Below are 11,439 nucleotides of genomic sequence, written 5' to 3' on the forward strand. Positions count from 1 at the left end.
GTTTACTTCCTATTTACATGCACACATTCTGCAACTCTGTACATTTGATTTTCCCACAAGCCAGATACAACAATGAAGCGAATTGCGTATCAAATAAAGGTTCATCATATCTACCCTGACCCCAAAGTTACTGGTGTTCAGCCACTACGTGGTTGTGGTGCTTGCACTCCTGCCAAGAATTAATGTCAAAGCAGTATAATAAAGTAGGTCACAATTCTGAAATTGGATACAAAGTCATTATTTAAAATACAGCATTCTTGCGAATAACCTGTTGAAGATACTGGCAGCTGTACAGCGGCTCCTATACTGAAAAGGAATTAGAAGCCTAGTAAATGCCACATTCTGAACGTGGAGGTAAAGATTTGAATGCAGAACTTGATGCAAATGCCTACTATGTTGCAGACAGCTAAAGTAGGGGTTGGGGGGGGGGGGGTTAGGAAGGGGAGGGGTTGTGTGGTGTTGGTGTGTGTACCGGATATCAATTCTCCTATGTGGATAGGCTGTTCCATCTTCTTTATTTGGCAGCTGACAGACACCCTGCGAGGAAGTAAGGAAAGCAAGAAATTAAAAATGAAATTAAACAGATTTGAGATCAATCTTCACCTCCCCACCCCTAAACAACCTCTAAACAATCCTCAGTCATCCTGGAGAGCAAAGTTAAATTCCCGCTGAACCAATAAAATATTTTAGTAGAACAGCTGGATGTAATAGCACCATGAATCACTATTTTACACTGCTAAGAGAACCACAGTTCAATGTACCATATAACTGCTTCTTAATTTTTTGTTACAGCAGGAGGGATGACAGGATTTCTCGTTTTCCATTCCTCTGCCCTAATTATCAGGCTCTTCAGTATGTACGAACATCAACAGATTAAGGAAAATGCAGACGAAGCTCAAGTGAATAGAAATTTTAAAAAAAAGTTTTTTCTTGAGAAATCCTCAAAAGAAAAACTAAGTGAAGCAAGAAAACACCCAATCCACATGTTTAAGAAAAAAAAAAGTTTTGCTGTGAGCAAAGAACCTAACAAAATGAATGTTTCTGTAATTCATTACTTTTTTAGGCATCCCACATATTCCCTATTATATCTTGAGTCTAGCAGCTTAGCCATTAAATCTGCTGTACAACAGAGTTGACGAAAAAGGAGACAAAAGTATATCATGTATCAGACAAGACAAGGTAAACATAGGCCTAAGATCAAATATAGCATTTCCAAGGTCTTGAGAACAGAGTTACGAAAGCGGTCACTGGTGCAACTAACAAAGTGAGGTTGTGTTAAGGTTCTGGGGAAACATCAAACAAAACAGAGACACAAATGGCATTGTGTGATGAAGGTTATTGCAGTTCAGAACTACATAAATACCTGTAGATTTTCTAATACTGAAATCCTACCATGAGAGATTCATGAAGACTTAACTGCAGAAGGTTTTTAAGGGGGGCGGGGGAGGAGGGTGTGAGTAAAAAAAAAATAATTAAAAAACCCCCACAACTCCAGCAGTCCAAACAACATATGTTTTATATACCCTAGCTTCTGTCAGGAAAGGCAGTTTCCCTGCACTGCCCCCCAACATCCCTCACTACCAAAAAAGCCTTACCATGAATTTGGTGTCGCCTTTAGAGAGCATATCTGTGACAAAGTGGACTTTTTCCAGTTGTTCTACAACTTGACGTAGAAGTTTTGGCTAGAAACAGTGACAACAGAGAAGAAGTTATTTCACAAATAACAAGAATATCTTACCCATTTATCAGGCAACGATCCACATAAGTACGGGACATCGCTATATATATTATTGTACATGAAACTTAACTTGGGGGTGGTGGTGTTAAAATAATACTGAGAAAAAGCTAATAAAGTTACAGTTGTGCAACATAAAAACAAATTTCCACAAAATCCCCATGTCAGATTGCTTTCGTTGGAAGTGAGAAAACTCTTTTCTTGGTCTGAGTTTTCAACTTTTAAGCAACGAACCTACAGAAGCAACACAAGAAATACAAACTGTCATTAAGACTTCTCCAGAGTTAGTCCCAAAAAGATTACAGGGGCAGCAGGACATTTGATTCTTGTCCAAAAGATTATGGCTACATAAAGAGATACTTTACCTTTAATCCCTGCTTTATCCAGCTAGCTGTTACAGTTCTATGCTGTAAAAGCACATGAATTAGAGGGTGTGGGGGGGAGTGCATGTGAAGGGAAGAAGAGGGACAGAAGGATAAGAGTAAATAAACTGGATAGTTCTGCAAGGGGAACACAACATAATACACAGACCTGAGAAATGATTCTAACTCCTTAAAATAAACCTGGTGATCCAAGAGAAGAGTTTATTATTACAGTAACAAAAAGATGCAAGAAGCTGCAATACAAGTCTGAGACTACACATCTTCTGAGTGTAAACACACCCTTGTGGAAGTAGCACACAGTACTGATCCACACAAGCAGAGAAACACACCTGTTTGGATGATTCAGATGTGAAACTCGGATGGGTTAGGAGAACATCCATATCACCGCTTGACTCTGCGCCTAGACAAGAAGCAAAGAAAAATCCCTCTGTGTATGACAAAGTATACTAACATTGGTGAACATCCATCTAACCTCTTCCTATAAACATGTTTTTCTGGTAGAAAACAGTCACTATTAGAGATATTTGTGAAAAAATGACCTTAAAGTAAGAGAACCTTGTTCTTCCATCAAAAAGTTTATATCCCCACATATCTCAGAAAACACCCAAGAATTTCTTGCTGTACTCTATAGCAATGAAGCACAAATGTTGTTAATGTAAAAACAAAGCAGACAATTCACACGTTGCAATATACTATTTTTTACGGTGGCAGGGTGGAGAAGCAAGGATTTAGGCGGGTGTTTCGTCACTGAACTAACCAGTCAAGACAATATTAACACGAAAAAGCCAGGTTGCAGCATAAATTTTCTCTCTAGAACACCACATATATTAACGAGTCTTGCTTATTAGCCCAAAATAAACACAACAAGATCACAGAGTACCAACCTCGTCTAAAACTGCCACAAACTGTAGCAATATAGTTTGGGTCCAGCTTCTTTACCTCTTCCAGCACAATTTCCTACGTAAAAGGGAAAGATGTGTGTTTAGAGGTGACAGTCATTCATTGGCCATCAGTGCCTGTCATCCTCGATAAAGATATTCTTACCTGCATTTGCAGCATTTCTTCCCTCGGGATTCTTTTCTCAAAATCTTCAAAATATCTGCATATATAAAAACAAAAGTGTCTGAAAGAGCAGCAAGGATAGCATCCTAAAATTTTAGTCAATTAAATGTATCAGAGGAAAGAATACAACTTATATTACTGTCACATCACAAAAAGCTCCCCATTCTCACCAAACATCTTAGAAAACATCTTGCCCAGCACTAGTAAAAACTCACAACTGCAAGTTTGACAATGCTTATAAGATGGTTTCATTGCATATCTTTTTTACTGTATATGAAGAACTGCTATGAGGTGGGAGTAATATTACCATATAACCAATTGGTTTATATTTACACAGCTCTCTGAAAATACAAAAAGGTTCCTGACAAAACTCAGTCCACCAGCAAGCAGGAGAAACAGGTCCCTCACCCATGGTCAGAGGGGATCTCTGTTGGAAAGAGCTAAATGGAAGCTCACAAGTCAAATACAGCTCCTGGTATTTTTTCACACAGCTTTAAAAACAAGACTGCCAGCATGCTGCTTGACTGTGGAGAAAGAGGCCAGGTGAAACAATGAGACCCCTGACCAGCAGCTGCATTCTTCACCCCTCCAGCACCAGAACCAGGGACAGCAGGCACTGGCAGCCATACCGCACCCTCGGAGCCACGTGTTCCCCGACTAGCTAGAGCTGGCACCACACAGAACCAATTCAGATATAGGGCTTTATTTGGTTCAGTTGCAGCTTCTTGCAAACACAGCTATAATTCTTCCAGAACTAGCAACACACTGGAACAGCCACTCAGCAAGCAGCATTCAAGCTGATAAGCACTGAGGGACAGACACACATTCTGCATGGCATTCTCAAGTTCAGACATGCAAAGGTCTTACTTTGCTCACAGCATGCAACAAAAAATAGCCTGGGTCAACTTTATGCAGATCCCCAGAAACCATCATTGCAACCTTGCTAAAGTGATTCTCCACAAGCTAACTGAAAAAGTAATTTGAAATTCATTTCCTTCTGGATGGAGACTAAGTCTACTGAACGTCAACCTCAATGAAACAAAAAGTTCTGAATAACCACTGAAAAGCATGTAGAGCACACAGAGAGAACAGAACCTTACGTGGCCTGTGTAACCTTACATTACATCCCAGTGCCTGAAGGAGTCATTACAAAAGCCAAGCACTTGCACCCAAGAAAGCTTACTTCAACCCAATTCGCTGGTGATGGGTCAGCTTGTGCTCATGTTTTCTTAGATCTAGAAGAATTAAGACAGACAAAAAAAGTTACTTGAGGACTAAAAATCTTACAGTAAGTTTCCACTAACGCAAAGATGATGCGCACAAAGAATACATAACAAGAAAACGGCAACCTCAAACACAAAGGAAGAGATTTTAAACTGACTACTCAACATCTGATAGATGAGTACAAATGCATAGAGCACTTCCCGATAAAAACTTGAATAGACCATTCGCCTCAAAGCCAAAATCCCTGTTATTTTCCACGTAATCTGTAAGTACTGTACTTTGGAAACATATGTAATGCCTTTAGCCTGTGTGCTAACTTTAGCATCTTACACACTTTCTTCAAAGACTAGGGTATATCTGCTATCATGGTACCATTGTGGAACAGGCACCTTGACAGAAAAAAACATTATTGGAGTGTGAACTGAGGACCCCAAGTTACACTTACCTTCTAAAGTCTTAATTCCTTCCTCGACAAACTTCCTAGCAGCCGCAGGACTGCAAAGAGACAAGGCAACCTGCCATCAGGAACAGCAAGAATCTTACAACACTGAAAAGGACATGAGAATTCACTGTAACTGCCTAGGTTCTTCAAGGCCAAGACTGAAGCTGCTTCTGATGCTTACCCTCTTTTCAGCATAGGCATTTTGAGTTTGTACTTTCAATCAGCAGGGATGGCTATGCAAGGCTTGGCCTGCACATTTTTAGCATTGATATAACTATATAGTGATGTATAATTGTAAAAAATAAACAAAATCTCACCGAACAGGCAATATTGCTTTAGACAACAATACCGAATGCACAGTAAGAACTACTTTAACCACAGTCAGTCTCTGAACCAGCTTAAGGCAACAGCAACACAAAAGTGTCTTTAGACTAGCACTTCAAAAAACCCAAAAAGGCTCCAGTTTGCAACCTAACAGTACAGCAAAGCAGTCCCAGCTCCAGTGTGGCTGGAGAGTTTGCCTTAAGCACAACACTCAAGCAAATGGCTGAACCTTTTTCCCCTTTAAGCGTTTGTCATTAGATTGCTCTGCGTGACTCTGCAGGGAAAGAACAACGTTTCAACTGAGACACAGGTATTCAAGTAATGTTATACCCGGATACCTATTCGGTACCTCAAAATGCCGAGAACTGGCCTGGAAACATAGTCCCTTCCTGGGGAACTGCTCTGGAATCCCATGGTTACAGCTCCACCACCCTTAAAAGACTTTGGATCCACTTCCTCAATAAGATTCTTACATTACAATAGAAATGTCAAATCTTGACCTGCCGTTTACGTCCTTTCTTACCCTTCCCTGCATCTCTTGCCAGATTCCAGACCAAGAGAGGCAGTTTCTACTGTCCCGAGACGGGAAAGCACCCAAGCTTCTCCTTCTGCATCCCATGCCAATTTCTCTAAGGCATCCTCAAATCTCAGTATATCCTCAAACTCTGAGCACATTTTCCCCCATAATTACTTAAGAACACTTGCATTCCCTACCCTCAACCTCAAGGGTTTCAAATGCTGCAAAAGAGCCCTGATGTGGTAGGGGTTTTTTGTTTTGGTGGTTTATTTGATTTCATTTTGTTGCCTGTTTCAGGGGTCTACTACTCACTTTACAAAAACATGAGAGTGCACCGTTGTCACTGGACCCAACTTCCCACCAAAAGTCCCAAAGGGACATCTTACTACCACTCTTCTCAGTCTTTCACAGTTCCATTCTTGACCGGCTCCTCTGTCCCTCCCCTCTCAGCTCGCACACAGGAACTTCCCATTTCCACTCTGTTGCGGTTTAGCCACAGCCTGCAGCTGAGCACCAGCCAGCCTTGCTCGCTTCACCCCACCCCCCCGCGGCAGGATGGGAAGGAGAATCGGAAGAAAAAGGTAAAACTCGTGGATTGGGATAAGGACGGTTTACTAGGACAGCAAAGGAAGAGGAAAATAACAACAACAACAGTACTCATAATATACAAAGCAGGTGATACACAACGCAATTTGCTCACCAGACCTGCATTGCCTCCCTGGCCAACGCCCTTTATATGCTGAGCATGATGTCATATGGTATGGAATACCCCTTTGGCCAGTTTGGGTCACCTGTCTTGGCTGTGTCCCCACCCAGCTTCCTGTGAAAGTTAACTTTATCCTAGCAGCTAAAACCAGGACATGCTCCTCTACCGCAAGGTCTGCAATCAACGCGTCTGTACCCTTTCTTCTCAGCAACTCCTGTCATCATTATGATTGATATCTCACTGTGGGCACTACAGCATCGGCTCAAACTCATTCTCTTCGTTATTTGCAGTCACCCAAATTCTGTTCATAGCTTCACCACATAAACAGGAAGAGGAAAGAAAATCAAAAAACAAACAAACAAAAAAACTTTACCCAATGCCAGTAACTCGTGTTAGGAGATTGATAGATGCACTCGTATCATCTTGTCGAATCTGCAAAAACAAAACAACACAAACCAAACCCTGCTTTACTCCATTTGCAATAAACAAAGAAATCCTGAGAAGATAAAACAGCTTAGTCAGACTCTGCTTTGGAGCCTCACTATAAATCAACACAAAACATTACCAAGGGTCGCACCGCGTATCACAATAATGCCATATGTACCACGCCTGACAACTGTCTAGGTACCCACGCTAAGGTGAACAGCATGATCACACCACAAAACTCCACAGCCTTCTCACAGAAGACATTCACATGCTGATTATATAACCTAAAATATTTTCATAAATAGACCTTTTTGAGATTTTTGGCTGAGCTTCTCGTTCCCTGCTTTCTACTTGCCATAGACTCCATGTCCACCATTCTTAAGCTTGACATCAGTCTCTCCAGGGACAACAACAGAAATTGCACAAAGGAAGCAGGCTACTTTGCAAGTTACAAATAAAAAGCAACTATTGAGAAACAGAGCATAAGGGAAAGAAACCCACCTTTTCCAATTTGCGTAGTTTTCCAGTGGATAAGAACTCATCTATCTTCTCAGCTATTTTAGCACCTACTCCATCCTAAATATCGTGGGGGAGGGGAGACAAGTTAACTTCAAGATAACTTAAAGCCATTATATGTGGGTAAAAAGGAAAGCTCCCCAGAATTTAGAGTCCAGAAGGAACTAAAAGGCCACCGAAACCATGATAAAATATCGGACCGTAAGGGAGCACAAGAATTCAAGGGTACAACACAGGCAGCATAAACACTGTAATCCAAGGGCCTTATTAACAGTTCCCTCAAATTCTGAACGAGGCTTTGATTATTACCGCTCAAGTTCCCCACATTTAGTGAAGCAGTAACGCAGCAAAGCGAAAGCCCCGCGGCAACGGAATCCCTTTACAGGCAGGGACCCCCCCCTCAGCAGCCGCACCGCGTCCCCATCCCTGAGCTCTGACTCGGGGAGCTGGCACCGGTGGGCTCAGCCTGGCCCTTCCCGGGAACCCCCCAGCACCCCCCCACCCCTCCCCCCAAGGTCCTCCCGCCGGCCACCTGGGCACAAGCACCTACCAGCTTCTTGGCTTCGGCCCCGCTCCGTATCTTGCTGGGATACCGGGAAATAACGGAGGCTGCTTTCCTGCGGAACAGTGCCGGTCAGCACCCTGACTGACGCTGAAGGCCCTGCTCGCCCGGCGGCGGGCTGGGCCCCAAAGCCGAGGGTACCGGCGGGGAAGGGGGAGGAGGCGGTACCTGTACGCGTTGTACTTGTGAATGGCCCGGTTCACGTTGCGCTCGTAGTTGGCCAGCTCTACGGAGAGAACCACGGTGAGCGCGGCCGGCCCGCGGCCCGCGCGCGCGCGCACACACACACACACACACACACGTACCAGTAAGGAAGTCGGTGATACCCTCGTTGGGGCTCTCCTGCGGAGCCTTCCGCTTGCTCATGGCCGGCCGCGGTACCTGCAGCGAGAGGCAGCGGAAGCCCAGGCCTGAGATCGCCGGGAGGCGCTTCCGGTGACGCCACAGAGCAGGGCCGGCTGCAGTACGCATGCGCGGCGCTCGCCTTTCTGCCTAGGGAGGGGGGCTGTGGGCGCGCTGCGGTGTCAGAGGGTGTCGCGAGTGACGCAGAGGGCCGCGAAGAGAAGGCACGATGGAGATCAGCAGATGCTCCGAGTTACGCAGGTGCAGAGCAGTCCGGAGCCGCTGTTGTCATCTGTCTTCCACATCGGCACAGTCTGCCAACGTGACGTCTCTTCCGCCTGCGCTTAGCTCTGCTTTCTGGCACGCTGTTGCCTAAAGGAAGGTTTTCCAACAGCGTCGGTTTGACTTGGGCCGCTTGGGTTGTCTGAGAGGCAGCTTAAGCGCGTGACCCCCTGCTTCGGTCACTGTCCTGGCGAGAGGCTGTTTCGCGTTACCTCAGTCTCTCCGGTGTTTGGACCTTTTGGAGGCGGTAGTTTTTATCCTGGTTTTACGGGATGCTGCTTTCTGAGTGGTCCAGAGATGACTGAAAACTCGGTGTGCCGTCAGTGACGCGTGCCCGTATTTTCTGGGAAAAGGGCTGGGGCTGTGAGGTTTTTCCTCTCAAATACCAGAACGGAATTGTATCCTGGAAGGAAAAAACAGAGGCGGGGAGGGGAGCGCTGCTCACTGACTTGCCACATCAAGGGCGGCAGCAGCAGGAGCTGACCCTTTCTCACTGGACTGACGAACACCGCACCAGTGATGGCACCCTAGGTGTCACAGGGGAAGTGGGAACGTGTGGGCAGCGAACTTCCATGGCAGACTCACTCCCAGGAGTTACATGCATTAATTAATAAACTGTAGCTTTATTCTTTGCATGTACGGCTGTGCTGCAGTCCCTTTGCGCTTGAAAGTGCCCAGGACAACGTGCAGTGAGGAGGTTATACATCATGTGTTGGGGATTGAGCAGCCGGTCCCAATCTCAGACCACTGGGATCCCTGGGGATGTCTGGAGTACCCCAGTGCTGTTCACAGGGCTGCAGGGAATTTCCATTGGATTGCCATAAATGCTCTGGGCTCTTGGTGACATTTTACATCATCTGGTGGGCAGCCAGGACCCCCTCCAGGACCGCGAGAGGTTCCTAGGCCGCTCCTGGGTTTGCTCTCTACACCCCCTGATGTCTCAGGCATCTGGGCCAGCAGAAGCAGTGCTGGGAGATGGGCTTTGCACAAGTGAGGGGCTGTCTGCAGGCATCCCGTAAGCTACCCTGAGCCTCGCGCCATGAGTTACAGCCCTTTCGGTGGGCAGCAAGGCCCTTTGTATTTGGGTGTGCCACCAAGCCCTCTGTGTGCTCCTAGGCCCTGCGTACATCTTGCATCATGCCACCAAGTCTTCCATGCGACTTTCTCCTGTCCCAGAGTTTTCCTGGTGATTTTTTTTTTTAATGTGCTCCGGTGTCCTCTTTTGCTTTCTGTATGCCCCAAGAAGTCCTCTGTTCTGCCCTGATGTTCCGTCTTCTTTTATTGCACCCCAGACCTCTCCATTTGTTCTTTTGTCCCTGTGACAATACTTTTTTTTCTCCTTTCTGTTCACAAAAGGGCCCTCCTGGCAGCTTTCACCAAGCTGCTCTCAGGAACTGGGGCACTCCCGCTGCTCCAGCTTTTCCTGACAAGGCTGCTGCCCAGGGCCTTGTGTTCCCGATCAGCTTCAGCTGTGGGCTGGGGTTAGACAAGTCCCGGGCGAGGCCGATTGCAACAGCCCCTCTGTGAAAACGGGCTGTGCTGCCAGGGTGGCTGGAGGCTGCGGGGGCAGCAGCAGCGCTGAACTAGGATCAAAGCTGCAGCTGCACCTGTGGAGGTGGCGAGCAGACCTGGGCACCTCTTGGACCGCAGAAGTCCCAGGCATCGTGACACAAATGGTGGGTGTTGCTGGGGGTGCACCGGGACAGGGAGAACTGTCCTGCTGCAGTGGGTGGCCCGGGCAGGGGGGCCACAGTCTGATGTGCGGGGCTGCCCGAGCACGGTGAGGGCAGGCAGTAGGGGCTCACCAAGGGGCCGACCAAGGGGCCGAGGGCACTGGGTCAGGTTGGGGCCACATGAGTGGCAGGTCCCAGGGAAAGCTCCGAGGAGGGTGGCAGGAGGTTGTGCTGCTGGTTGGGGCCATATTGGAGGTGTGGGCTGGTGGCAGAGAGGTTCCAGGGGGACCACAACGTGGCAGACTCAAACAGGGGCCATCACAGGGGAACCCTGGGGCCATGTTGGGGATGCTGAGGCAGCGCTCTGGACTGCAGGGCTTCAGGGACAGGAAGAAGGAAAGCATAGGAGCAGAATGGTGTCCCTGAAGGGTCCAGGATCAGAAAACTCTTCAGCCCACGGCATGGATGGAGCTGTAGTCCTGCCGGACCCACTGTCTGTTCCCCGCTGGACAGGCGAGTGCAGCTCTGGGAACGACTGCCGAGGTGTCCCAGGGCCTGGCCCTGAGCCCCAGCACAGAGTTGCTCCCGGGACTCGGTCCGTGTGTGAATGAATAAACGCTTGCCGTCTCCTTTGCCCTCCCGGTTGCGCTTGCTCTTCCTTTGCACGGGGCGAGGGGCTGCGATGGAGGGCAGGGGAGGAGGTGTGGGGGGGGTCAGGCGCTGGCCCCCTGTTCCTGCTGGGCTCCAGCTGTGGGTTGGGGCTGGAGGAGCCCCAGGTGCGGGCAGTGAGGCTGATGGCCACGGCCCCTCCCTGTAACGGGCTGCCGGCGTGCAGGGGCTGCTGTGAGCCAAGGGAGGAGCGGAGGCGTCGCCGGGCTGCGGCTGCACGGAGGGAGAAGGTGAGCGGGGCAGCGGGATGGACCGGCGGGTCCCGGGGAAAGCCCCGAGGAGGGCGGCGGCGCCGCCTCCGGGAGGGCGGCGGAGTCCGTGTCAGGGGCGCGGAGCAGCGGCATCGCGGGCAGACCGCCCGGGGGCGCCGCCGTGTCGGAGCCGGCTGCGGGGACGCGGGGGAACTGGCGGGCGGGGAGTCCAGCCCGGAGGCGCGCTGCGGAGCTCGGGGGTGCCGGCGGGGCTGGCGAGTGAGTCGGCGCGAGGGGACGGGACGGTGTCCCCGCAGGGCCAGGAAGCATGGAAGGCTGCCTCCCGCGGCATGCCGGGAGTTGTAGTCCTAGGGCACGGGGCTTC

General features: G+C 48.3%; 1 protein-coding gene and 1 long non-coding RNA gene across 3 annotated transcripts in view; one reads left to right on the plus strand and one right to left on the minus strand.

The window, feature by feature from the left end:
* LOC129196671 (uncharacterized) overlaps window positions 1-1,959 on the plus strand; it is a 9,189-nt gene extending 7,230 nt beyond the window's left edge. The window contains exon 3 of one of the 2 annotated variants that reach the window (XR_008574186.1): window positions 526-1,959. This is a non-coding gene — a long non-coding RNA (uncharacterized LOC129196671). The remainder of the gene's footprint in view (window positions 1-525) is intronic. The other variant, XR_008574185.1, reaches the window with a different exon arrangement.
* Window positions 1-10,821, minus strand: part of POLB (DNA polymerase beta) — a 17,027-nt gene extending 6,206 nt beyond the window's left edge. The window contains exons 1-12 of the mRNA XM_054804486.1: window positions 8,203-10,821; window positions 8,066-8,123; window positions 7,886-7,952; window positions 7,321-7,395; window positions 6,767-6,825; window positions 4,850-4,899; window positions 4,364-4,415; window positions 3,163-3,217; window positions 3,003-3,075; window positions 2,448-2,518; window positions 1,596-1,682; window positions 473-537 (exon numbers count right to left, since the gene is read on the minus strand). Coding sequence (XP_054660461.1) covers window positions 473-537; window positions 1,596-1,682; window positions 2,448-2,518; window positions 3,003-3,075; window positions 3,163-3,217; window positions 4,364-4,415; window positions 4,850-4,899; window positions 6,767-6,825; window positions 7,321-7,395; window positions 7,886-7,952; window positions 8,066-8,123; window positions 8,203-8,368 — 878 coding nt within the window. The 5' untranslated portion in view covers window positions 8,369-10,821. The remainder of the gene's footprint in view (window positions 1-472; window positions 538-1,595; window positions 1,683-2,447; window positions 2,519-3,002; window positions 3,076-3,162; window positions 3,218-4,363; window positions 4,416-4,849; window positions 4,900-6,766; window positions 6,826-7,320; window positions 7,396-7,885; window positions 7,953-8,065; window positions 8,124-8,202) is intronic.
* Between the last annotated feature and the right edge of the window lie 618 nt (window positions 10,822-11,439).

Source organism: Grus americana, chromosome 26 (assembly GCF_028858705.1).
Source record: "Grus americana isolate bGruAme1 chromosome 26, bGruAme1.mat, whole genome shotgun sequence".
NCBI lineage: Eukaryota > Metazoa > Chordata > Aves > Gruiformes > Gruidae > Grus > Grus americana.